Genomic DNA, 11,737 nt, shown 5'->3' on the forward strand with positions numbered 1-11,737 from the left:
TATTGCCAGTTTAGTATCTCATCTACAGAGCCCATGGCTAGGCTGGAGAGATAAGAGAAAATATGTAGGAAATACTTTCTGACTACTAACTGATGCTTTGTGTCTTACCTTGAATTGAATGTGTTTCAGAAGGTTGAAGTGGTTTGCATACATTTTGAGATATTCCAGGAATTGAGAATTTGGCACATAGTTTGGATAATCTTCTGGGAATGGAAAGTCGGAATAACAAGACATCTCCTTGCAGCTGTTGGAAACCACAGACTTGTAGAGACTGGCTCTGCCTTCTTCAACATGTTCCTGTACAAACAGTGCACACACATGAACATTCATTGCATGCTCACAAATAAGCCTGGGAAGAACTCACCTGTCCAAATGCGCACAGTATCACTGCCAAGCACAGGATAATAGAGAAATACATGAGAATCAGGAAATAGTATTTGTCTGAATGATGGACAATTGCTAGGTCATTTGGTTTTATGGGGTATTCTGGAAATGATTATGGAGAAGATGGTTCAGATTATGAAGGATCTTGTATCCAAAGTTAAGGAATTTGGATTTTACAGGAAGGTTATGCCAATCTACTGAACGTTCTAAATATAGAAGTGATTCATATCACTTCTAAATTTTGGAAAGATAACTCTGGTTCTACAAAAGGTGAATTAGATGGGACTGGGACAGAAGGAAGGGGGCGTTAGCCCGGAGACTAAAACACAAATCCACTTAATTGCTAATGAGGGCATGAGCAGAGGCAATGACAACTGGAACCCAGAAAGGTGAGATTTGTGAGGTGGCAGTAAGGCAGAACATATAGGATTGCAAAATCAATTAGATTTAGGGGTTGAGAGAGGAAGCAGTCAAAGGTTTCCAGATTGGACAACTGTGTGTGTGGCATAGCACTAACCAATTTCCCACCCCCAGTTTTTACTCAAATAACTAGCAAATATCAATATCTCATAAGACTACAGCAAAGTTAAATAATAAGCAGTTTCAGTAATGTTTTTAATATACATTGCCTCTGTCTTTTGGGCAGTGGCAAGGAGGATTATTCTGATTTCAGTGGGAAGGTTCTTGTATTTTAACATTATTTACCATCTTGCATATGTAGAGTTCATTTTTCCTGTGAAATAAAAATTATTTAATTTATGCAAACAAGTAGAAACACGAACATAAACCTCACATACAGAGGGCTTTCTCTGTTTCTGCAAAGGATATGAACTGATATCACATATAGATTCATGTATCTGCATGAAATATACAGCAATCACAGATAACAAAATTATAAACATACCTCTGTGGTTTAAATTAATGTTATTTATCTCATTGACTGATAAGAGTTGATTATAACCTGCTTATCTGTGGCCCACCCGTCACACCGACTCAGCTAAAATGCTTGAGAAAGATGACTATTTAAATCTTGATATTTTATTCAGCTGGAATATCTAAAGCAGTGTTATTCAAATATAGTCTGCAGAGTAATACTGATATGAATTGTTTGTTACCAGTCTGTTACAGGATAACTACAGAAATCAAGAGTAAGCATTTAGAAACTTTTATAGCAATAATTTGGCATTGCTCAATATGTAAGCATGTGGTCACCGTTTTGTTGAACAGGATATAAATCGGTCTCGTTTTTGTCTAACTTGTGTGATGAGTTTGAGTTGGGTACTAGTCATATGCCATAGGACTGCATTATCATGTGCGACGTTTTAAGGTTATTTTGAAAACTGTCATCCAAAAGTGCATTAAATCTGGAATCATTTGCTTTCACTGAAAGATAATTTATATTTAACCTTATAGTATAAGTTATTTGAACTGGTTACGGATAAAAGACTGAAGATACATTAAAAAAAATGTAGCACTATCAGCTTCATTTTGGATAGCAGTTAAAAAATACCCTGAACTTGCTGAGACTGGTTTAAAAATCTCTTCCTCATTTCAATCAACATAGCTCCGTGAGCCTCCTTTCTCTACTTTGACTGCTGTTAAGCAATGTTTAGAAATAGTTTAGATACATATTATCCCCTGCAAAGAGCATTGCAGATTAGGTAAATTGACAACCAGGAAGCAAGATTAATTGTCATATTAAAAACCTTAAATAGTAATATAAAAATGTGTATTTAAAATGTGTCTACCAGTGTCTAACATGCAGAACTGCAATTTCTTACAAAATATTTGTTTGGCAAAAAGTTACAAGCGTAATGATGACTCTCTGTGTCAATTGCCTATGTTCCAAAGAACAATGTGTTCATTTTTTGTAATTGTTTTCTCTTATATCTATGTCGTTTGATGACACTTACTGAAATTCATTTTATAATTTCTGACTCTATAAATTTAAAATTTACGTTTTGTATTTTTTCTTTGTGTGATTTTCATTTTTCTAAGGATTCTTTTTATTATATTTGACAACAGTCTACAATTAATTGGAAAAAAACTTGATTGTTCTTCACTGTTTGAGAAGCATAGCTCTGTAGCTCAGTACCTTTTAATTTTGTTAGGATGTGCTTGGGTAGTCTTATTAACATGTGGATGCTGACTCTGTAAGTCAGGCTGAGCCTGAGATTGTGCATTTCTTTTTTTCTTTTCTTTTCTTTTTTTTCTTTTTTGAGATGGAGTCTCGCTCTGTTGCCCAGGCTGGAGTGCAGTGGCCCGATCTTGGCTCACTGCAATCTCCACCTCCTGGGTTCACGCCATTCTGCTGCTTCAGCCTCCCGAGTAGCTGGGACTACAGGTGCCCACCACCATGCCTGGCTAATTTTTTTTTTTAATTTTTACTAGAGACGGGGTTTCACTGTGTTAGCCAGGGTGGTCTCGATCTCCTGATCTTGTGATCCGCCCGCCTCGGCCTCCCAAAGTGCTGTGATTACAGGTGAGAACCACTGTGCCCGGCCGAGATTGTGCATTTCTAACAAGCTCCTATGCAGATGCTGCTGGCCCATGGACCATATTTTCAGTGAGAGTGCTTTAGGGTGCCCAATAGGATGTATAGAAGCCACATAAACACTTTTGAATTTACCAGTGGCCACATTAAAAAAGTAAAAAGAAACAAGTGAAATTAATTTTAAGAGTATATTTTATTTAACTCAATATACCCAAAATATACTTTTTCTCTCTCTATATATAAATTTAATATATATAAAAATGTGTGTGTGTATATATATAAATTAAAAATTTTAAAGCATTTTATAATGGCATGTTTAAATATCAGCGATTCATAGAAACTGAATAAGCCAGGGAACCATTTATTTTATGAAATCTTAAAGCCAATTAACTAACAAAAACAAAGGGAAAAAGAAACCTTCTGTTTCTCAAAACATAGGAAGATAATTGTCAAGGCAGAAAGATGAAGTGCTTCCAGGAAACACTGAAGCTTGTTGTGAAATAATGTATCACAGATGTTAATATGTGAGAAACTGTAGCTTAGAGAAGAAACATAGCCCTCAGGATAAAATCTAAGACCAGTACTTACTCTTGTCTCTCTTTCCTTCCACTGATTGTTTCTCCTGGAAATAGAAAAGGTCTGGAGTATTTAGCATATACACAGAGAGTATGAGTCTATGCCCCTTCTGAATGGTATTGGTAGGACCTGGGCCCTCACCTCCAGTGTTCACCTCACTGTACAATCTGCCCCAGTGATTTCCAGGCCCTGCCAGACTTCAATAGCCAGCCCGCACCCTCCCACCCGTGCTGCAGATCCTCTGAGCATTGCACCTGGGGGGTCCAGCAGTTGCCTTGAACTCTGACGGTGGAAACACATGCCTCTAAAAATGGATGGGGCCATTTAGGAGAAGATTTTTGTTTTCATGAAGAGAAAAATGGGTGAGTGGAGAAAAAAGGAGAGGAGGGTTGAACTGTGGAAAGAGGGAAGAGACTAAGAGCACGAGCAGAGGGGTTTCTGTCCTTCTGGTCCATTTTGGTCCTGCAGTACAGTGGGGAGGTCACCATCACCACTGGCATTGACCATCACCACTGGCATACTTGCTTGGACTCCTTGAGACACAGCCCAGGGTTGGCCTGATTCTTGAGCTGTGAAACAGACTCCAGAAATGCATGCAATGTAGTTCTTAACAGAATAGGCCTCAACGCCAGACTGCCTGGGTTTATACTCAAGGTCTACATTTTTAGCTGGGTGATCTGGGAGTTTTCTTAACTTCTCTCAGTTTCTATATCTATATGCTGGAACAACAATATTATATATCCCCTAGGATAAATTGGAGTGATAGCTATCATGCTAATGGAACAATGAAGCAATGGTATCATGCTAATGGTACTAATGGAACAATGCGTCTAGGCTGTCAATAATATTAATCATTATTTGTATTATTCTTTCACAGCTACCATGGAAATTTATTTTCCTGAGCTTGTGTCCTTCAGGCAGGAGTGTAGGCAATGGGAAGAAAATTTTGTCAAGTCAGTTCTTTTCTTTCTCATTTAAAAAAAAAAAAAAAAAAACAGATATAAAGTGATAATAAAATTCACCCCTAAATAGAGACCTTCTCTCTATATGCACAACATTCACGTCTCCTGTTCTCCAAGAATGTTAATTTCTTCCTTCTTTTCATTTCCTTAAAACAGCTGGCACCCAGTTTACTTTGTTGCCCCTTCTCCCTGGTGAGAGTCAGACTCTTGCTGGAGGGCAGGGTCCAGTTTCTGGGTCTATATCGCAGGAGAGCTGTGGAAACCTCAGAGGAAATTTGAGGAACCTTCAAGAATGCAAACTCCATGAGAATAGGGGCCTGTCAGGGGTACCCCACTAGGATGATAGTAATTAAAACATGTTTATTGAATATATGAAGACACGTTTTAGAAATAAGGACTTTAATGAAAGTTCACAGGAATCAGATTTGCCAAACCTAAAGAAGAAATAGTTGAGGAACTATTCCTCAGTGATTTATAAGTGTGAATTATTTTTACACTTCATCATTGCCCTCACTGAATGTAAAAATACGTCGTATCTAAGGCACATAGTAGGGTTTCAATCAATGTTTGTTGAATAAATGAAAGCGTGCATGTGCCGAGGAAAAGAACTGGGTGCACATGAGGAAGACATCATTCTAGGGAGGCTTAATGGGCCCCAGCAAATGTTACAGGGAGGTGAAGGATGAAGTCCAGTGTGTTTCTACCCCACAGTACTGTTAGTCACCTCTAGATGATGTCTGTGTGCTTCTACCTGAAGACTGTTTTCAAAGTCTCTTCCTGCACTACAATGATCTGAAAGTAATATTTGATGGTAATTCCTCAAATTTTGTTTCAAGTATCACTTTGTAACGGTGATAGTCAACCTACAGTGTTACTTTCCTAAGCCTTCCCTCCCTCTGAAGAGTCTGAGAAGTGTTCCACACGCATGCCCGGACTCTGCTTGGGTCAGAAGTGGTTCTTTATCCCTGTAGCATTTTTCTTTTTAGTGGTTTCTACCCTCTCTCCTTCCCCAGGGTATGATGTTCTTTCTTTTTCATTGTAACTCCTGCCTGATCTCTCTTTTCCTTAAAACTGTGGTAGCTGGGAGAGGCCAGAGTCACGACCTTGTGAGTATCCAATGAAATGCGGTAATTTATTTATTTATTTTTGTCTTTTCTTTTCTTTTTGTGGAGAACAGGGTCTTGCTATATTGCCCAGGCAGGTCTTGAACTCCTGAGCTCAAGCTATCCTCCTGCCTCTGCCTCCCTAAGAGCTGGGATTACAGGCATGAGCCACTGTGTCTGGCCAAAATGCAGTAATTTATAATGTCTGCATTCTCTGGGCCCTCTCCCTATCTGGAAATGGAAACTTTCTCCACATGTGTTTTATTGGATCTCTGCAATTTGCCTTTCTACTTTTGCATTAGGGTCCCTTCCACCCTAAGGCAATAAGAATTCCATTTTGAACACTTTCTGGCAAGCATAGCCATTGCCAGGGCAGGGTTTTTAATTCTAAAGGTTTTAAATGGGCCACCTACCTTGAGTGCAAAGATATCTCTGACCTTTGTGTGTGTGTGTGTGTGTGTGTGTGTGTGTCATGTGTGTGTGCCTGTGTGTGTTGGGGAAGGAGGAAAAGGAATGCCTCTACAAAGACTCAGGAGACTCATTGCATGTAAGAGCTGAATGCACCTTTAAGGCCGCCTAGTTTAGGAATTTCCAGTCAAGCTTTAGAGGAATCTCAAGGTATTACAGAGGTGCCTAAAAAGGCTGCAGTGTCAAGAGAAGGCTGCTGCATGAAGGTGAGGGTGGATTTTCCTAAGCCCCCTACTAACTCAGCTTTTGTATGTGTTTCATACTGGTCCCATGTTTTCATTTTATAAATGAGGTAATAGAGCTGGAATGACTTGCAAGTTGGGTGCCATTTTACCTTGGCTACTGCTTGATACTCCTCTTACTCATCTTTTTGATGTCCAATTGCATTCTCCAGAATATTTCTTCTTCTTTTTTTTTTTTTTTTTGAGAGATAGTCTTGCTCTGTCACCCAGGCTGGAGTGCAGTGGCACAATCTCAGCTCACTGCAGCCTTTGCCCCCCAGGTTCCAGCAATTCTCCTGGGTAGCTGGGATTACAGGTGCATGCCACCATGCCTGGATAATTTTCATATTTTTAGTAGAAATGGGGTTTTGCCATGTTGACCGGGCTGGTCTCGAACTCCTGACCTTAGGTGATTTGTCAACCTTGGCCTCCCAAAGTGCTGGGATTACAGGCGTGAGCCACCATGCCTGGCTGACCTCTATTTTTCTAATTCTCCAACCCCATTTACCATCCCTACACCCTCTTCACCCTCTGCAGGTGCCATATTTTCTCAATAGAATTGAGGTCTCTGGTGTGCGTGCTCTTATATCTTCTTCCTCTACCTCAAAATTTCTCCTCCATGTTCACCTTCCATTCCCCTCCAATCTCTGGGGAGGGTGTATCTCTTGTCTTCCCACCTTGCCAGGGCTAACCCTTGCACCTGTGCCTACAATTCCACTCCTCCCTTTTCCTGCCAGGATCATGTCTCAATTTGGATTTATGTGCTCAGTTATTTCCAGTCATCCAGATAGTTTCTATTTGCCCACAAAAATCTTTGAGTCTTCCCATCATGCAAACAAAACAAACACAACAACCAGGAAATCTCCTTAATTTTGTTCCTCATTACCCATTGCTTTTTAAACTGAGTGTAAACCGCTTGCCCAAACATGCAGCCACCCTTTTCCCTCCCATTCCTCCTCTTACGTGTACCTTATGCACCAAAAAGCTATTTTAATTTTCCAAATATGCCCAGTACTTTTTCTTTACTGTCCCTACCCTCCCTGGTGTCTTCTGCTCAATCTTGTCTACCTGTTGAAAGTTTTCAAAGTCCATCACACACTACCTCTTCAGTGAAGCCTTCTCTGGCTTCCTAAATGTGGCTATCATCCTGCTCTTAATGAAATGCCCACAGCACTGTTTCTGACTTGCAAAATCTTAGCCTTCCTCCATCTGCCTAACAGCTCCTGAGGGCAGGGTGAATCCTTGTCATTTTTGTGTCCCCCACAGTGTTTTGTGCTTTGTGCACTGGTGTTTGACCTACCTGATTTACACAACTGGAAATGGGCCCAGCTGGATCTAGACCCATTTCTCATGATTCTTAGATCAATGATTTTTAGTGTTAATGATTAGGTGCCTGTGACCTATATAAGGAGCATTTATGTCCGGTGTTGCAGGAGGCTAAGTACTGCTTTTGATCTTTAGGTTTAGTTTTTGTTTTGACTGAGATTACTTTAGTTAAATAACTCTGCTAATTTAGTTAGGCAGTTTCATCTTTCAAGCCAACTCCTGACCCTGACTGATTAGGTATGCTTGTTTGGAATCATGTTGTTAAGAAGGATTCTGAGGCTCCCTAGGGGAAAGGCATCATGTTTGATTAGTAATGTCTTCGATGGACGTGGGACGGGGGAGATTTTTGGTCTAGGTGTCAGGTTTCTGCCATCCTGTTGGAACATGTGTGGTTTGATTCCTGAGAAGAGGCATGCTCTTTTACCTGGTCCTCTTTGGCAGTCTCCGGGCATTGATGATCACATTTGGTGGTGGGTACACTTTAAGATATGCAGTTCTTTATGTGATGCCAAGCTGCCTCTGCTGGAGGACTGTGGCTAAACTAGTAATCTTGGTTTCTCTGGAATTTTACTCACTGAGCTAGAAAATAATTACTTTATTTCAGTTCCAAATTCTACCCTTCTGTAATAGAGAAATGCTGTGTCTTTCTCTCAGCCCCTCAGGGGATCTGAGGCCGGGTTATCTGAAACCTTGCTTCTTTTCACTCTTTCTGACACCTTTCTTCTCAGCAAATTTAAAGCTCATGGGAAATGTTTTTGCTCAAAAGGAGGGAAAATAGAAACTCTGGACAGATTTGATGTAAATGTTTCCCTGCCTGAGCCACGGAATTCAGAGAACATTTTCCCTGCCCGGCTTCGCGGTTTCACTGGCTTTAAGAAGGGCCCTTGTGAGCTCATGGGACCCCAGGCCCCCAGGCCAGGCAAGGGTGGGCTTTATAGTCCCCTTTCCTCGGTCCTCACCCCTTCATTCCTTTCTCCGATCCGGGCAGTAACCCTGCTGAGACTTGAGTATATTACTTTTCTTCTGCTCAGGGAATTAAAAAAAAGACTCAGAACTCACATTCTTTACTTCTGTTTGTTCTTGGCCTGCACTGGGATTGCCGGGGCAGCAGGCCCTTGATTATGGAGCTCATCCTACACGCAGCCCTGAGTCTTTAATGCAGATGGAGCCAGGCTGGGAGAAGAAGCAGGTAAAAGCTGCTCAGTCTTGCAGGCAGGGGCTGAAATTCTTGCTCTTGCCCCTAGCACTGCCGTCTCTGGCCTTGCTTCAGATGCCCTTGTCCTGCTCCTCTGCTCCTGGGCTTTCCTGGCCTGGCCCAGTTACCCCATTCTCTTCCACACTTCTTGGGCATCTTTGGAAACACTTCTTCCCTTTGGCTCTAGATAAAGTGTACAAGTCTGTTCTGACTTCCACCCAAGCTCACCCGTGTCCTGTTTCTTTTACAATATCAATGGCTCCTCGTGGCCACCTGTTCAGCAGACATTTCTAACTTTCCTCAAGGCCACCAACCCTTGTGAAAGAAGCACAGATATAATTTCCCAGCTGCCAAGCCATTCTCCAACAGACAAAGTTGTTGAAACCTCACTTACGGTGAATCTCCACAGCCCTCCAAGGTCGTCGCTCCTCTCAAAGCAGGTGGGCTCCAGTCCTTCTTCCAGACAGCACTTGATGGAGGCCAGGCCGCTGACCCCAGCTCCCACAATGGCAACTCGCTTGGCCATGTTCTCCTGCATGGGAAAAATGAAGCAGGCTTTTTATTCGTAAGCTCCACCCCATCCTTGGCTGCTCTAACAAGCCAGGAAAAAGAATTTGGAGGATTAGGCGATTTGCTCAGTTTGAATCTTCTGTAGCGGGTCTCTGGTGTGTGAATGTGAGAAGGGAAGTGTTCAGGTCACAGGTAAACCCTGTGCTTGGTATGTTCCCACCCCTCATGCAGCACTGGTGCCAAATGTTAGTACAGTTGTTCAGGCTGTAGCTTTCTGGCAGAGCTGCTGGAATTGGACCTTTTACTGGACAGAGTCTTGCATTTCAGACTGTGCTGCTGTCTCCAGTCTCCATTCTGCAGCCCTAGAACTGCACAGATCAGCAGACTAGGAAAAGGTCACCTTGTCAGACACATTCTCTTGATCACATACAAAACTGAAGCTCAGACTGGTGTGGTGACCTGACCCAACACCACACAGCGGCTGGTGGGGTGGAGTTGGGACCAGGAGCCACCACACCTGTGGTACCACAGGTATTACTGCAGCGCTGCCCTGTGTGATCCTGCCCCTGGTACAATGCCACAGTCCCAGCTGTGCTGTTGGCATGTCCCTTTCACAGGTCACCAGTGATGGTCACCAGTAGGAGAGAGAGAGGGTGGCTGCCAGGGAGGGTTTGTGGTAGAAGGGTAGGCATGCAAAGCCATCCCTCCCCTCTCAATTGAATACTGATTCACCTCCAGGGCACATGGCACAGTCACTACTGGGACGGGCCAGAGAATCTTCTGACGCCAGGCCATGTGTTAATAACACATGTGTAAGAACACTGAGAGGCAATAGAGTGCATTGATTAAGCAACCAGGCTCTGGATCCAGGCTGCCTGAGATAAAGCCCAGCTCTGTCAGTTACTACGGTGTAATCTCGGACAGATTAACCCTTCTGTGTTTCACAAATATAAAGAAAACAATAGTAGCTTCCTTGAAGTGTTTTGTGAGAATCAAGTGGGTTAATAATGTAAAGTGTCTCAAAATAGCTCCTGGCACATAGTAAGTGCTCAGTAGCTGTAAGTTATTGAAACTTTAAAAGCATTTCCAAGAACTGGTTTCATCTGCCTTTCACATCAATGATCCTCTGTTCTTTTAATTCCTATAGCATTTCTGGTCAGTAGCACACACATTTAACACTAAATTATATGATGTTAGCTTTCCCCCCCAATATATGTTTGTGACAGTTTTATCTCCCTAAGTTTCTTAAGTGCAGTGCCCCCGAAGACATAATTTTTCTAAAAATTTGCTATTTTTTATTTCAAAGGTGAAATCTCTTCTCAAATCTGGATATGCACCTTTTGTTTTTTTGCATTAGGAACCTGAGAGAAGCAGCTCAACTACGGAGACTAAAATATCCAATATTTTAGTCAATATTGGATATTTTAGTCCTAACTATAGAGACTAAAATACTCAATAATTTTTAAAATGAAATAAAAAGGTCCTCTTTTTTCAAGCAACATGTAAAAGTGTTGTAGGGCTGCTTGCTTCCCGTAGCAACCAGATATAATTTATTGGGAAAGAAATAGTAGATTCCTTTGAGGGGAAGTCATGTTTTAGGCCCTGATGGACACTATAAAATCAAAAACCTTGTATAATTTCTCCCTCTCTGGGCCCAAAAGGAGTAAGGTGACCTCACATTTAGAGAGGCAGTTGAAGTATGGGTATTGGGGGTAGACACATGTGTTTCAGAATCCTGCTCTATCATGAGTCAACTTGGTGACATACCCCCTTTGAGCCTCAGTTTACTCATTCGCAAGATGGGATAGAATGCTACTCTTTTTTTTTTTTTTTTGAGATGTAGTCTTGCACTGTTGCCCAGGCTGGAGTGCAGGGGCGCTATCTCGGCTCACTGCAAGCTCCGCCTCCTGGGTTCACACCATTCTCCTGCCTCAGCCTCCCGAGTAGCTGGGATTATAGGCGCCCGCCACCAGGCCCAGCTAATTTTTTGTATTTTTAGTAGAGACGGGGTTTCACCATGTTAACCAGGGTGGTCTCAATCTCCTGACCACATGATCCGCCCGCCTCAGCCTCCCAAACTGCTGGGATTACAGGATTGAGCCACTGCGCCCAGCTGAATGCTACTCATTTTTGTACGACATAGTAGCCATTCGATAAAAAATATCCACTTTAATGAGAAAAACAATTCCAGGAAAAAGGAAAGGGTATTGCATATATACATATGATATTGGCAGTTATGCACAGAAGCATGCTGGCTCTATAAAGACAGCAGGTCTGACCATAGCATGGCATTAGTGCCCACAGCAGGACAGCAGGAAACAAAGCAGGTTCTTTGTGTCAGGGGAGGGTGAGGAGCCATTTCTATGAGCCAGGTTGAGAAAAAGGGTGAGGCAATTTTCCTATCTCCCCTGAAACTAGAGAGGAGGCCGGTAGAGGGGGGCGTTTTTCCCTGGAGAAAGGCTAGTAGTGTTTATCCTGCAAGGATGTCCAGAAGGGTG

At 42.2% G+C, this 11,737-nt stretch overlaps 1 protein-coding gene across 1 annotated transcript in view; it reads right to left on the reverse strand.

Moving 5' to 3' along the window:
• The window catches only part of FMO1 (flavin containing dimethylaniline monoxygenase 1), a 29,355-nt gene extending 18,900 nt beyond the window's left edge, over positions 1-10,455 (reverse strand). The window contains 2 exon segments of the mRNA XM_031658661.1: positions 109-297; positions 9,124-10,455. Of these exon segments, the coding sequence (XP_031514521.1) occupies positions 109-297; positions 9,124-9,267 (333 nt within the window). The 5' untranslated portion in view covers positions 9,268-10,455.
• Positions 10,456-11,737: the final 1,282 nt, after the last annotated feature.

Source organism: Papio anubis, chromosome 1 (assembly GCF_008728515.1).
Source record: "Papio anubis isolate 15944 chromosome 1, Panubis1.0, whole genome shotgun sequence".
Classification (NCBI taxonomy): domain Eukaryota; kingdom Metazoa; phylum Chordata; class Mammalia; order Primates; family Cercopithecidae; genus Papio; species Papio anubis.